General features: G+C 50.8%; 1 protein-coding gene across 1 annotated transcript in view; it reads right to left on the reverse strand.

The window, feature by feature from the left end:
* The window catches only part of CD81 (CD81 molecule), a 33,146-nt gene that overhangs the window by 16,301 nt on the left and 779 nt on the right, over nt 1-16,066 (reverse strand). Inside the window, exon 2 of the mRNA XM_059849038.1 lies at nt 6,525-6,639. Within this exon, the coding sequence (XP_059705021.1) occupies nt 6,525-6,639 (115 nt within the window). The remainder of the gene's footprint in view (nt 1-6,524; nt 6,640-16,066) is intronic.

A 16,066-nucleotide genomic window follows, 5' to 3' on the forward strand; every position in this document is an offset into this window, starting at 1 on the left:
GCCACTGCCTCCAGGTCACCTTGGCAGTATTTCCAAAAGACAAAAAAGAAATCAAATAAGAAACCCCCCCCCAGCATGACACCATGCTTCCTGGGAAGGCCAGGCAGCTCTCCAAGCTGTGCCTGCCCTCCCCATGGGATGGGCTTTAAAAAGGGGCTGAGAACAGACAAAAGAGAGATGTTTGTTCTCCCAACAGGCTCCTGCGGGGAGACTCTGCACATCCAAGAGTTTTGCAAGCCTCTGAGGAAAGGAGGGAGGCTTCAGTGCCACCCTGCTGTTGCTCCTGGCCTGGAGATGCTGAACTCCACTGGGCTTGTCACCACTGCTGCTGCAGGGAAGGGTGGAGCCATTAGACAGTGGCAGGGAGACTCCCTCCTACCCCACACCCCCCGTGGTGGAAGAACACCCTTCACAGCAGCCAAAGAAATGACCACGATGTTCCTCCTGGCAGCTCAGGGGCAAGATACAGGCACAGTGGAAAGTCCCTCCAGGGCAGGGTTGGGAAAAAGATGGCTGTGTGAGCCAGCCAGCAAAGCAGGGTCTCCCAGACATTTTTGTCCAGTTGCCTGGTGGAATTGGCCCAGCAGAGCTGGCAGTGCTTTCTTCAAAGTGGGGTGAGAGAGAGGGGGGCTGGAAAAAGAGAGGGTTTGCTGGAAGATGACAAGTGGGAAGCCCCTCCATTCCTCTCCACCCCCTTTCCCAAGGAAAACATTGCTGCTCTGTAGCTGCTAATGACTTCCAGATGGAGCAACAGGGTCACAAAGCATGGAGAGCTCTCACAGGGAGATGAAAGCCTGGACATGCTGCCCTCATCTGCAAGAACAAGGCAAGAAGAAGCCATGAGCACCCCCCTGTCAAAAAAAGCAAAGGGGTGGTGGGGAAAGCCCCAAAGAACACCCTCACATGCACACACTTCTACCCAAATCCACTCCACACAGATGCCACAATCAGGTTTCTTCTCCTTTGCCTACCCAGGAAACACTGGAAGGAGACTCAAGTTTTGTAACTTCAGCATACCTGCAAAAGCTGGGAGAAGTCCATGGCACATCTCTAGGACTGGGATGGACAAGGGTGGCACAGCACAGGTGAGCCAGGCTGGAATATGTTGGCCCATCCTCGGCTGCCTGCAGCATTTCTGGGCATTTCTATGTGCCCTGGGATCCCACCCACAAAAAAAGCACAAATCCCACTGGAGGATTCCTTCAGTGCAGGTTTTCTAAGGAAAACTGTCCAAGCTACAGGTTTAAACAGCTCTGAAGAGCAAGGAGCCACCTCTGGCACAGGTCCGGGGCAGCAAAGCCAACAGGAAGGGGCAAAGGAAAAGAACAACTACATTAGTTGTAGTTGGAAAGATTTGAACCCAAAATAACCTGATGGTACCCATGTATTTTTAAAGACATAACCAGTTTTAGTCTGCAGAGTAAATGAAGCACAGGAGTTGGTCATGACCAAGGTAGAACGAATTACAATTAAATGGAAATGCAATAAATGAAATAACATGTTGCTTTCTTAATGGAAACTGAATTCTGTGATAAGAATTTTTAAAAAAATCCCCTGTACTGTCAGATACATGGTTTAAGGCAGAAAGGAAAGTACAACAAAAGTATTTTGCCTTAAAACTGCTTTTTTAAAAAGAATTCCAGTATTATTGAAGGAGTTGATCTGTCCGTGATTAGAGGAAAATCTAGAACAAGTAAAACTCAGCTTTTGGTTTTTTTTTCCCTTTAAGGGACTAAATAATTAAATTGTTGTCCTTAACTGTAAGTAAGTTTATTTCCAAGACAGAAAAATGCATGTACTTCTATTTATAAAAATCCACAGATATTATTTTTTAAATAATCCATTTTGCTCGGTGTGGTTCAAGGCCAAATGCAAACCTTGGTTTCCACTGCCAAGCACGCAAACCTGACCACAGCTCATGTGTCTGGTGGAAAATCTGCAACACAGGGGGCCTTGACAAAGTAGAGCACAAATGGGTGAGAGAGGAAAGCAGTCCTGAACCAGCTCTGTGTATCCACAGGGATCCCTGCAGTGCCTCATGCCAAGACTGAAGGTGGTTTTTGACTGGTTTATTACAGAACCTACAGACCAGGAGCCTCAGGCTCTTCTCTGGCCTTTCACAAGCCTAGCTAAAGATGTGCTGTTGAGTCTAACCCCACGATGTATGGAACTTGGCACCATCTCTAGAAGATGCCTAACATCTCCAGAGGGATGGGACAAGGATGGGAGTGGGAACAGAAACCAAGACCTCCTCACTGCTCATGGTGGGCCCACAGCCATTGTAGGGCTGCTAACCTCTAGAACCTCTGCAAACACACTGGAGCTCCACTGAGCGCCCCCTGCAATGAAAACCTCCCAGAAATCACTGCTTCTCATCCAAGGCAGTCCTGAAAAGGCTAATTAAGCTAAATTAGCTAAAAAGGCTAATTAAGTTATGGATAGAAGGAATAGCTCCTCCACAACCACTTAGCCAACACAGGTCTGTCTGGGTGATAGGCATGCTCTGCACTGCTGGTCACATCTGGGAGCCATGGCAAGAGTGGCCAAGGCATCCTCATGTGCTGTAAGGACAATGGGCAAACCCGGGGAGAGCTCAGAGAGATGCCCCCATCCCTACCCTATGCACTGCCACTTAGCAGTCCCTCCTCTCTGCAAGGGGCAGATTTCCCTGAGCCCAGCAAAATCTGATGAGAGGACGTCCAAAATCCTGAAGACACCCATGAAAGCTTGTGAGCAGCTGCAGTTCAGCTCAGATATGTAGTCATTTGTAAGGAGGACTTCAAAGCCTCACTGTGCTTTCTGGCCCATTTATTCTAGACCAGTCTGCATGGAAAGCAGCTTGAACTTGTTTCCAGGGCAGAAATCATTATCCTGGGCTGTATTTGTTCTGAGGAGGATGGTGAAGACAGTCTGATTCACCTCTTAAGGAAGTCTGTGTTCCCATTAGCCGATATCTCTTCCAAAACTCACAGGCACATTCACCACCTTAGCCCCAAGCCATCGCTGCCCTCAGCTGTCCCCCCACCTGCCTCCCTCAGGCTTTGCTGCCTGACTGGCTTGGGAGGCAGATAAACATTACCTAGGGAACTCCTCCACCAAAAAAACTCCCTCTTGCCTTTCAGATGGGACAGTGACACCCACCAGGATGACAGGGAGAGGCAGCAGTGGCAGCAGCCTCAGTGGCCAAGTTTACCCCACCACTGTATGACTGGCCTGTCCTCCCCTGTGCCACCATGCTCCAGGGAAGAGACACTGCCCAGCAGAGGATTTACTAATAAAACACACAAAACCCTGACACAGTCAAAGCAAACTCCTTCCTCACCCCAAAAGCTACATGGAAAACTGTACCCCAGCTCAGAAGGCTTTTGCACTCTCCATCCTGGCTGGCCCCACTCCCAGGGCCGAGCTAATCAGAGCCACAGGTCGTGCTGCCCTGTCACTTGCTGCGAGCAGCTGGAGGCACATTTCCTATTTTGGATCTGGCAGGAGAGCGCGAAGCCGAGACCATCCGGCTGCTGTGCTCCGTTCCTTGCCAGGCAGCCTGGGGAGAGCACAGGAAGGGCAGTGGCAGGGACCAGCACCCAGTGATGCTCCAGCACCCAGTGATGCAGCCCAGCAAGGGCCAGGTGTGAAATCCTGGGGTGGGGATTTAAGGCAAACAAGAGCTGAGGTTTTTGTTCCTGCCCTGCTCAAAGCATTTCATCCACAATAGCCATCTCCACTGACCACATAACCAAATCTTTGAAGGATGGGGAACCTGGCTTTTTCATCCCACTGTCATCCCACCAAGAAATGGCAAAAATAGTAAGTCCAGGGTCACTTGCTTTTTCAAGATCCCCAGGTGCTCTTAAAAGCAGTGACACCACAGCACTAACTTATTCTGGAGAGATCAGAACTGTTCCAATTTGCACTGGTATCTGCAAAGAGAGACCAGCTCAGCCTTCTACAGGCTCTCATAACACCCTGAATCACAGTTTTGTTATTTGCTTGGGTTTTTTTCAACGGTTCTTTATGTGTAGGATCAGTAAATATCTGAGAAGTGGTTAGCCAGTTGTTAGCAACTTATCAATGCCTCTAGCTATCCTGGAGGATGTTTTTGGCCTTGTGACCAACATCTTCCCAGCCTCCAGACAAACAAAGCATTCCAGACACAGTGTTATCCAAGAGCAGGAAGGATTTTGATTTCTGAGCTTCAAACAAAGCAAATAAATGCCTATCAGACCATAAGCCAAACTCAGATGAAGAAGTATTTTCCTTTATAGCTAGGAAAGCATGGAACTAAGGTGCTCCAGCTATCCCCATCCCTGGTACTGCGTGGTCTTTACAGTGCTGAAGCAGTTAAAGCATTTGCTGGAGCACTGGACCCAGAGCCAAAATGGAAGTGTCAAAAGCCAAGACTGCAACAAGTGGTTAGGGGATCAGATGGTTTGCACGCCGTGCTGAGGAAAAGCCCATGAACAAGGGCCTGTTTAATAACCTCCCAGGCCAGCCCACAAGACAACTTGTGCAGGCACTGCCAAGCTGCTGGGGAGGGGGAATGGTGCTTGTGGGAAGCCCCAGCCCACAGGAACCCCTTCCCTGGGGCTGGAAAGGCCAGCAGGGAACAGCTGCCTGTGTCCGGGGGGCTGCAGGGGTGGCTGCTGTGATGGTCAGGTCTGGGAGCTGAGGGCAGGGACTGCTCCTCTCCTGGCTCCTGCTGCAGCCTGAAGTATCATGCCTGGTACTCTGTAGCTTTGTTGTTCCCCACAGCTTCTTTCTACCACTTCCCCGTTGCCCTCAAATCCATTTTTTTTCCCTCTCCCATAACACACAGGCACCCTGGAAAAACAGCCTTTAACAAAGAGCTCCAGCTTTGGGCTAGGGGAAAGGACACACAAAGAAACCAGGAGACACCAAATCCCTGCTTTCCTACTTCCCTTCTCACTCAGTACACACCCTATGATGGAAATGTTCCTCCTCTGACAGTGTTTATTGCTTCCCCCCCGTCCTGCAGCAAAGCCTGGCTGGCCTTTAAAAGCCTCCTGACAAATCCCGGGACCAGCGCTCTGTGCCAGACACCAAAAAGTGGTATTTGCAAAGGAAAAAAAACCAGAACAACAGAGCTCTGGAGGCCAAGCCCAAAGAGATTCCCGTTCCCAAAAGCAGGAACATTGTGTGCATGTGTATACTGCATGCCAGAGAAGAAAAAGGAGGGAGTATCAGTTGTAAGAGAGAGGAAAAATGGGAGGGAGCAGGGGTGGGGGGGAAGCAAAAAGAAATCCCAGTCTTCAGACTCCAGAGGTCTGGCTGGGAAAGGCAGCAACTGAAAGCAATGCTCTGCTGTTATTACTGCATGGAAATTACAGCTGCCAGAAGGAATCCAGGCCAATCTGTTGCTGAATATAACTTTAAAAAGACAGCCAGCCTCAAATCATGGGCTGCTCACGGGTGTTGGAAAGTCAGCGTGGTGGTGGGACCCACAGTCCTTCCCCAATGCCTTCTAAACAGCAAAGGCTGAGGACACAGACAAAATAAAGGTGGAAGAGGAAAAGATGCTCAACAGGCAGGAGGGAGGGACTCTGCCCCATGCACCAAGCCCCCCAGGTTTGGAGAGAAAGTGTTAACTGGGGAAGTATCAGTTGTTAGCCCCCAAAAAGAAGGAGATGTTTGGACTGGTTCCTTGAAAGGAGAGAGTTTAACTTCTTGTGAGCTCCCTTTTAGGTTTTTAAAGATGAGATCTACAAAGGGGAAATGCTGCAAATTGACCTCTGGGTGTCAGGCAGGAGAAGAGAGACAGCAAGAGAGAAAAACCCACAGCTATTTACAGCAGGAGCATCTTCTGTAACCAGGGACAGCCAGGGAGAGGGCTCAGGCATGCTGTTCCATGGGCAAGCCGGGAAATGAGAAGGAAAACCCTTTCCAGAAAGTAATTTTAGCTACAGGTGAGAACAGGACATGGGATCAGACGATGCTCCAAGCCAGCTCCTGACTGGCAGCCAGCCCCTCCTGCAAGCCTCTCCCCCTCGTCTGTGAGGGATCATTGGAGAACAGGGGAAAAACAGGGGGTTTCAGCTTCCAGCACGCTGTCAAATTAACAAAAATCATGCTCAGCTCAACCGTAGTGCACAGAGGCTCCACCTGCCCCTCCTGGAGAACATGAGTCACAGGCTCCCCAAGGCCCGCTTCCATTGCCAGCCACTCTGCTGCTTTTACGTCCCTTTGGACGGGAAACAAGACACACTTCCAAGAAGTTCCCCCTCTTCCCAAACGTGCTCTGGAGAAAACCCACGGCACCGCAACACGTCCTCTTGCATTTAGAGCTGATGTGGATTTGGACTCTGCTCTTGGGCCACAGCCAACATTTATCAAAGGCTCTGGCTGGCACAGCAGGGGATATTTTGGAGAGTACAAGGGCAGCGGGAGGCATTTTTATTGTGACCTCCTCGTTGCTCACCTGGAGCTTTCTGGCCTGCTTTTGGGCACGCTGCAGCCTACCCTGGGGCACACTGCCATGCAGCAATGGCAGCACCCCCAGAGCTACTCACCAACGTAGAAGGTGTTGGGGGCCTGCTTGTCCCCCAGCTGCAGGTACAGGATATTCGTTGTCTGCGAGTCATGGCGGAGCCACAGGGCCACTCCCAGGATGATGCCTCCTGCCAGCTGGGGAGAAAACAGAGGGAAGCAAGGGTTATGCACTGCTCCAGCCACATCAGACCCAGACTGGCAGTTTTCAGACAGTTTTCAGTTTTTTGCTTTTTATCTTCCCACAAACACACAAGAATGTCCTCTCTAACCATCACCCCTGCAACATGCTTTGTGCCCCACAGATCATGAGCCATATGATCTTCCCTGCTTTATGAGAAGACCCCCTCATTCTGGGGATGTGCAAAGCCCTTTCCAGTTCCTGCAGGAGATTTCTTTCCCAAGAGGTATTTTATTATGCTTTATTATTATTTTCAATGGAAGCAAGCAGGAGGAGATGTGCTACAAAGGATTTTAGGAGAGCTTTTCCACAGAAGTTACAATCAGCCCCAGCTGATAACTGGGCTGTTATCATCCCATTTCGTTTCTCTGTGAGGTATAAACAGAAAGTGGGGGAGCTGCCATTTTTCCCCTCTGCCCCCAAATTGTGCATGCACACTACTTCCCATCCAGGGTCAGGCTTCCAGTCGAACACACCTAGTGTTCCTCAGGCACACAGAGCTTTCCTTAATGCCCTAATACAGGAATTGAAGTGGAGCAAAGCCTGGGGTCAGGCCAAAGCACCACCACATCATTTTTGGGGGCCTCCAGGCCAAGACTGCTGCCTTGCCATGCTGTGAAACACTGTAAAGACCAAGCACCCACACCCACGTGTGCACAGCAACACGCAGGACTGACCAGGAAAAGGACAAAAACACACTCCAGATGTGGGAGGAGACCTGCTGCACATGGGACATCAACTCAGCCACTGGGATATTTATGTACAAACAATGGGAAGGTCTTTGACTGACTTCCTCACTGTTTTCTCTTTCAGGGCGGGGTTGGGAATGGCCATGGGCACTACAGCAGGGAAGGTGTCACAGAGAGGAACTCAAGGGAGAGCTTTTCCAGCAGGACTCTCTGGGACATCCCCCTTCCATTTAAAAGTATAACCAAGAAGGGAAAAAATACAAACATCTGGGAAAAAACCCAAACCCTTAAGTATTGCAATATCACTGCTGTGAAATGCTGAAATCACCTGTTCAAATGCCAATTTAATTTTGAGTGTCCAAAATCCTTGAAGCCATTCATCTTAAAAAAGGGAAGAAAACTACCAAAGGGTATGGAAGTGGAAACATGCTACTTCTAAAAGAGTCTGAAACAGGTCAGCTACAGGCATGATAGGCACCATGAAAGTCAGATTAAAAAAAAAAAGAAAAAGAAAAAGAAAAAAAGAGCAGGGTTTTTTTAGGAAAGGTGTAAAGTCTTCAGCTGTGCAAGCACAACAAGGAACACAGGAGGACTGGGATCTGCAAGACAGGCTGTCGATGGGAGCCTGGTTTTCCCCCCTGGGAGCTCAGCTGGTGGTTTCCTTCTTGCTCATTTCTCCAAATCCTAGCCACAGGATTTTTCCAGAAATGCCACTCAGGCTGGGGCAAACTCACACCATTTCCAAACTCACATGGCAAACTGCTCTCGGGGCTTTTCCACTATCAGAGGGAGAAAATCCCCACCAGCTCCTGGAGAAGAAAGGAAATCTTTGCTTTTCCCCAGTCTGCCAAAATAATAGGCTTTTAAGGCTTCTCCCACAACAACCAATGCAACTTCCCTGCTGGCACAATCCCTCATCCCTCCTGCACTGAGGCCAGCCTGAGGTTCTCCAAACACTGGCTATGGAGAAAAGTCACGAAAGCCAGTCTGTGCTCAAGTCCAGCTCCAAATAAGGCAGGTTGTGGCTTTGCACAAAGTTACTCAAATCCAGCCTGGAGTGGCTCATTCATTGTCTGAGGGCATAACAAAGTTTGAGTTTTTTACTCTCAGAGGAAAGAATATGCCCCCTAATTAATCCATGCCACTCAAAGTAAAGCTCTCTTGGTAGCTGCTAGGAGAGAAGACATCCCAAGGAAGGTTTGGATTTCTCTGGCTGAAAGAGGTAAAGAAAAATGCTACAGCATTTTTGGTTTTTTTCCCTGGAAAGACATATTGCTCTGCCCTGACATGCTGCACTCCACACTCAGCAGTGCCACCCCAGCACGCCCTGCCCTGCCACCCATGGAGAGGTTGGGGTGACACCAGCAGCTCCTTTCCAACCAAATCTGCCTTAAAATGCCTGACAGAACTCAAAAGTAGGCAGCAAGTGATCTTCAAGACAGTTTTAATCATTTGGGAACACCAGGTAGAGGGGTGGAGCCTCTTCTACGGCATCAAACCCACCCCAGCAGTGAGGTCTGCCTGAGACAGCCAGCTGAACCAACTCCAGATGTTCCTGGTTTCATCCTGAATGCGCCCCAGGAACATCACACATCCGTCCCGCACCGCCTGACTCCATTTGCATTTTTAATAGAGCATGGAAGACCTCTGAATGGAAGCTTTAATCCAATAGCAGCTGTATTTCTTAAGAGAAAATGACATACACTTACTAATGAAAACAGCGTTTGGGCTACGATGAGTAACTTTTTCCATGAGAACCATACATCCTCCCACCTCCAAGAAGCCCAAAACGGAATTAAGGCTCTTTCTTCCCGAAGCAAAGAAAACAAGACGGAGAAAACATTGTCAGCTTGCCACGGTAACTCTGCCTTCCACTGTACCTTGTTTGGGATAATCTCAGTTTTAATAGAACAATTTGTTCCAGATAAAAGCTTGATGTTTTCTCCCCCTTCCATCCTACAATTTCTGTTTGCCAACATGAGAAGAGCTCCAACCACTGATGGCAGAGTCACGCTCTGGGCTGCACATCCTCATACACATCAGGGTTTTTCTCTGCTGAGGCTATCTGTAATCTCACCCAGGTTATCCCACTGATCTTTCTGCTCCCAGCTTGTCAGACAGCAGTGTTGCAGAGGCTGGGGCCATCACCTGTCATGATATGGTCTGAGTGCCCAGCACAGCTCTCCATTTAAATTTTTGGGATGGCAATAATCTAAAAGCTGCAACTTCAGCAATGCCAGCAGTATGTCGGACTTTGACCTGCTTTCCAAAAGCCGACCTGCTGTTGTGCTGCCAGCACCACGGCACTCATGGAAGGCACATCAGTGGTGCTCTCCAGGATGGGGCTGGCCCCAGAGCTCCCGCCCTGAGCAGCTTCCCAGCACAGCAGAGGTGGTGCTGCAGGCTCCGACATTTCCTCTTTACCGCTATTTTCCAGCTTCCAGAGATTTATTGCTTCTTCCACAGACAGCTAGACTTTTCCAGCTGGATCCTCCCTGCCTAAGGCTTGCTTCTTCAGGAATGCTGTTCCTGGTTGACACACGGGGGAGGGAAAGTCCCCATGGAATGCTGCCTAGAGGCAGGAAAAGGCATGCCCTGTGTCCCCAGGGGGTGATGGCATGGTAGCCCATGTGAGGAGGTATCACCAGATGAGCACCATGATGAAAGCACATGTGCAGTCCTGGTTTGTGCCCAATCCACAGTGCACATGGGTGAGGCTCCTTCCTGGACTGAGCCTCACCAGTGGACATGCTGTTCACCCTAAAATTTCCAGATCCAGCTGTGGGGCAAGGGAACAAGCCCCTTTTTCACAGCTTAGTCATTCCTCTCTACAAGAAATTTTAATGAATTAGGGGTGCCAGGAATGACCCCATTCCCCTTTTAATGTGGTGTACCCCACTTCTTAGCTGCCCCCACCTTAACCTGTTGCTCCCTAAAACTCACATATGCCAGGATGTGCATCACCTCCCCGGTCCCTTCCGCTGCCCCCAGCCTTTTTCCTCCTGCTCCCTTCCCTCCACCCTTCTCTGAAACAGATTTCCTGGAAGGGAGGAGAAGAACGAAGTTCTGGCTATAGGGCAGCTTGCCAGGCATGCCAAAGCAAAGCAGACAGACATCCTGTGGAGGTGCCAGCAGTTTCATGATGCTGTATTTTAGCAGTGCCACTTCCCACAGCCACGGCTGGTCCTGGCTCCAGGTTCTGCTTCCCAACCTGTGAGAGCCCAAGGGCTGCGAGAGGCTCCCGCCTTGCTGGAAAAACGCTGCTGGCAGAACTCACACCACGATGCCTGGGAAATACCACAGCTACTAACAAGAAGCAGGGTGCTGCCAAGAAAGCTTAATGAATTTTAGCTGGTTTACAATTAAGGCAGATGACTGGAGATTGTTAACAGGTTCTCATGCCACAGAGGTTTGCAGTTTCCCTTACACCCCCTAGAAGCAGAGCCCTTCGTGAGGGCTGCACCCAGACCCCACCTGAGAAGCCCAACCAGGGCTCCCCATGGCTCCTCTCCAACACTACCTGCAAAGCAGCTGAGATGGAGGGACAATGAATGCCCCTCCTTTTAGGTGTGGGGAAACAGGATGCCGAGAAGTAGAGTGGCTTGCCAAGGCTGAAATATCTTCTCATGCAAGAAGCTCCTCATATGGCCAAGAACAAACTGCTAATTTGGGGTTGAATGCTTTACTCCCAGGTAATTTGTGGGTCTCTAGGTGAAACAGCACGAGTAGAGAAAAAGCAAGGAGATAGAGACTCATAACTTGATGGAAACTACCTTTGGAAGGGCGGTACCAGCCCTTGCAAGATCCATGCTAGCACATTACAAGTCCGGCACCACCAGCCTGAGGACTGAGTCAGGAAAGAGAGGGACACATGGAATGCGCCCGAGCAGCACCACACCTTCCCACAGCCTGCACCTCGCCTCCTGGAAGGCAGAAGAATAGATTTTTTTTTTGAGCTGCACCTCATGGAACTGCAGAAAGGGCGTGGGGTGCAGCAAAGGGCTGACAGCTGAATGGTGGCCCAGGAACCTGGGAACTTGGGTTCAATGCTGAGACCATCTCCATATTGCAATGTCAAGTCTTCACACCGAAGAGCCAGCTGAAATCTTAAGGTGAGATGTGCCAGAGATCACTGCTGGGCTGCATGGTGGGGTGGACTCTGGGATGCCTTGGAGTCCCTTGGGAGCATGTAAGCAGGGGAAGGGACTTCAGTAAGACAGAGAGTTGTAGTTGGAGAGACACACAAGCCAGAAGGTTATCTGGGCACAGGCACTCACAGGCAGCAGGGGCAGATAGGGCTCTGTGACAGCACAGGCAAGGGCTTTCTGCTGCCTTCCACAGCCATGGTGCTCCACGGCCACTAAAGCTCATGCTGAAAGTTTGCAGGCAAGGCCTGCCCAGGAACTGCAGGAAAGGCATGTGGGAAGAGCAGCATGGCCTGCAGGCAGGAGGAGGAGAGCAGCCTGCAGCCCTGCTCCCAGCAGCACACCTTCCAGCTGCGGCTATTAATAGAGCTGCCAGCCGGAGCGAAATTCTCCACTGGTGCCTATAGTTACCAGCCCTACAACACTGCAGAGCTTTTCAAAACATGCTCCAGAGGAACACTCCCAGAGGAGCAGCATGCCAGAGGCCAAATAAAGCTTGATGGATGGCAGGAGAATGGGAATCCAGCAACAAAATCCAGGAGCGGGGTCCTACGATGGGGAGCACCGTGCCCAAAGGCCACTGCCAGCCTGCCCCAGCCTGACCCCTGCTGCAGACAGAAGCAGCACTTCCCAGGGTCTAACTGCCCTCAGCAGAGAGGAAAACAATTTGAGATACTGCTTTAAAATTAATTTGGCCCCATACATAAGCATTTAACTACAATGGTGATACAACTGCTTTCCCTTCTTAATAGCACCGTGAAAGGCACTTGCACAGTGGGGGATCAAAGGGTTTCTCACTGTTAATGCTCTTGCAGAAGATAAGTATTACAGTGGCTGATAGCAGAATAACGTGAAGGAAGCAGAGCAATCCCCATTCCAGCCAGCAGTGCTGCCTCCTTTCAGCTGCAGCCCAGCCCATTAAGTGCAATCGGGTACCCCCACAGGGCAGCATTCTGCACACAGAAACTTCAGAAGAGGTTTTGTAGGTGATGGAAAGGCTGTGCTCACTTGACAGAGGGCCCTAGAACATCCCAGAGAGACATCAGCAACAAAACTTGAGTGTAGGTACTGTGCCTGCTAAGGAAACCTCTCCTTTGCCCTGCAAAGACAGGTATTAAGCAGCTGCAGGGTCAAACACATACAGGAATATACTTCCCTGTACATTGTCCCGTGATTCCAAACAAAACCTGTAGAAGAAGATGCTAAACCAGCATGAGGCCCTTGCTGCTCACCAGGCTCTCTGCAATTCCCAGGGAGACCAGCAGCCTGACCAGCCAGGCACTGCCACCAGTGGCACTGGAGCGTGCTCAGCCCACACCTGCACCCACAACAAGATCCAAGCTGCTTTGTTAGTCCACAGTTATTTCAAACACGTGTTTCAGAGCTACAGGAACCCTGAGATCTTCCATTCCTCATTTAAAGCAGTGGTATACAGCCACCCTCCCCACCACATGCGAGGGTCATGTGTCACCCAGCAAAAGGATTACCATGGGACAACTGCCACAGAGAGCTGCCACCTCCCCACACTGTCACCTCCCATCACCAACACCAAGTGTCTCTGAGCAGCCTTTGCAGACTCCAGGCTACAGTTAACAGATCTTCTGGTGTTGCACAAGAAAATATGCAGCTCCTCTACCTCTTCCCTTTCTATCACCCCTGTTGAGACACTCATTTCCACATTCCCTCTGTTCTTGACCTTCCTTCCCTTTGCATCCAGGCTGTATAGCATCCCCTCAACACACAGAAGAGTTAGACAGTGCCTGGAAAATGGCATTAGGAGCAAGCTCTTCCTTTTAATTAGACACCTCTCTGCTAGGGTAGCCAGCAGTGCTCTCGACCTGGAAGGCTGCCATGGGCTGTATTAGCTAATAAGCTTGAGCGATCCTTCTCCAAGCAAGTCAATTCCTCCTTGGTTATGTTTAATTATATTTTAAAATAGCTTGCTGGTTTTCTCCAGCCTCCCCAGGGACCCTTTGCAGCAGTGGTCAGTTCAGCCCCACACACTGAACTCTGCTATTGGGCTTGGGAAATTCAGGAGAGCAGTCCGAGTCCGGCCAGCCCAGTTCTAGGGATGGGATGGAGAAGCAGCCCCCTGCTCAGGCTGCCCACCACGCCAGCCAAACTGCCCAGTAACAGCTACTGCTCCCTCTCACAGGGCAGTGTCCACCCACCATCAGCCACCCCAAGGTTTCAGGACAACTTGGCAGCACAGAAAAACTTTTGTCTTTCCAGCCCTGTGTTTCGCTAACCAGGTGAAGCCCGCAGGTGCTGACCATGGCCTCCTCCACCACTTCAGTAGGTGGGTGCCCTGTGACACACGTGGGGACCCCTCTCTCCTGGGACATGTTTGTTCACGTGGTCCATGCAGCAGCTGCTGCTGCCTCGAGAGCCACCCTGAAGCAAGCACAATCTTGGCATCTTCTTCTCAAGAATGCACGCTCAAAGGAAAAGCAACCCCAAAAAAATCAAATAAAACTGAAACATCTCAGGTACAATGAACAAGGAACTGGCAGCAGGGTCACCTTTTCCTTTTTCAACATAGCAACTTCGTGAAATTCCCCCTTGCTGCCAGGGGAATGCAGGGGGAGGAAGCCAGAGGGGTGTCAGTTTATTTACACTCCAGCAGGAGAGCGGGGCTATATAAAAAAGTTATCAGAGTTACTAAGGTGAGAATTGCTTCCTTCTTCCTCTTGGGCACTAGAACAAGCTCCTGTGCAGCTCAGCATGGTGCCTGCCAAACTTTGGGCTCTGATTCTGGCTTGTTTTCATCAACAGCACCGAGCAGCAGCTGCACATAAGGCAAATCATAAGCAAATAAGCACGGGGAGCCCATCAGGCCTTGCATAATAACCAGCTGGCAGGACTAAAGGGCTGCAGGTGCCCTGTCTCACACCTTCCTGTGGTTAGAGGTGGTTTCCAACACAGCCAGCCTGCAGCAAGGGTGCTCAGCACCACGTTCTGTCCTTAAATGTCAGGCCGCGAAAAGGATCATCAGACTTTGCTGTTAACCACAGAATCCTTCCCCAGCTGGGGGTGCCAGGTTGGCAGCTAACCTGCCTTTGTGGTAAACCTAAAATTCCCCTCACCTACTAGTTTAAAGAGCAACAAAAAAGGGCTTGAAAACTCCAAGATCTGGTATTCAGCCACCATTCAGCTGGCTAGCCCAACAGAAAGCATTGTTAATTCTAATGAAGTCCAGGCTCCCAGTCTGCACAGGAGACAGTGTGAGGGGACCAGAAAGTCCAGCACTGAGAGCTGTTTTGGGGAGCCAGTGGGTCCCAGCTCACAGGCACCCCTCCTGGGAAGTATCAACCCCCACTCACAGGGAGCACCCTCCAAAAGGGTAGGACGAGGCACCTGAAGTCATAATGGGGAAATTATACAGATTGGCAATTCCTCTTGGAAGCAAAATGCTCGTTTATAAAAGATCAGCTCTTCTGCATGACTTTGAGGTCAACAGCTGATCCTGCTGAGAAGTGGTGGCTGTGCAAAGCCCCCAGCATCCTTCCTGCCACCCAGGAGACCCTTCCTCACAAGCACAGCCGGCAGCTTCTTCAACAAGAATGGCAGGAAATCAGGACCAGAAGGCAAGGAAAAAAAACTGGGATAAGCACAGTAACTCGGAAGGAACAACACTTCACACACAACCATACCCGCCTCCATCCGGCCATTTTAAGGGTGGAGGAAAAGGTTAAAAAAAACCAACCCGGGATTATCTCTCATTCACGCAGCTGGCAACACATGAGGTATCAATCAGCACTGTTGTTATCAGAGCTTGTCACCTCCCCCTTGGCCAGTGTTATACCCAGACACAAGGCGAACGGGCCTGAAGGGAGCACCCCCTTGGTTAAGCCCTACACCCCCAGGGATGGGGACCCCGCCCCCCCCCCCCCCCCCCCGACAAAGAGCTTCTCCAGGCACCCCCAGGGAGGAGTCCACAGGCAGAGGCTCCAGCCAGGCAGTGCCACTCCAGGTGCCAACGCAGGGTTTGCTCTGGAAGCCATCGGTCCCCTTCTCCAGCCCCCTTGCCACATTCGCTGCTGTAAGCAAACACTGGGAAAAAAAAAATCCCAAACTCGACAACAGAGCGGGATGTCAGACAAGGGGCACAGGGCATTGAGCAAGGGGCATCCAAGTGGTGCCTTGCCTGCCAGGGTGGGGCTGGACTCACTTCCAAGACAAAAAAGCACTCCGTGGAATGGAAACCAGAGTATTTAAAACACGAAACCAGCAGCCTGCTCGAGCATATCTCGTTGCCCCCGAGCGCAGGAGCAGGGAGAGAGGGACTCTTGCCAGCCAACCTCGCGCTGCCGGAGGCTGATTCTAACCGGGACAAACCTGGTTTGCAGGGAAACCGGGATACGCCGCCTTTTGCTAAATTAGCCGCATGTCTGGATGGATTATTTCAAGAAAAACTTTCTCAGGAAAGGCAGCCTCTCCAGCCTGGATAGAATTTGCATCCTAAAATAACTTCCCGGGTGGCGGGGCGCCCGGCGCGGGGCCAGGGCGGCCGGGTCCCGGTGCGCCGCCCGCTGCGGGGCGGGGGGCGC

Source organism: Haemorhous mexicanus, chromosome 6 (assembly GCF_027477595.1).
Source record: "Haemorhous mexicanus isolate bHaeMex1 chromosome 6, bHaeMex1.pri, whole genome shotgun sequence".
Taxonomy (NCBI): domain Eukaryota; kingdom Metazoa; phylum Chordata; class Aves; order Passeriformes; family Fringillidae; genus Haemorhous; species Haemorhous mexicanus.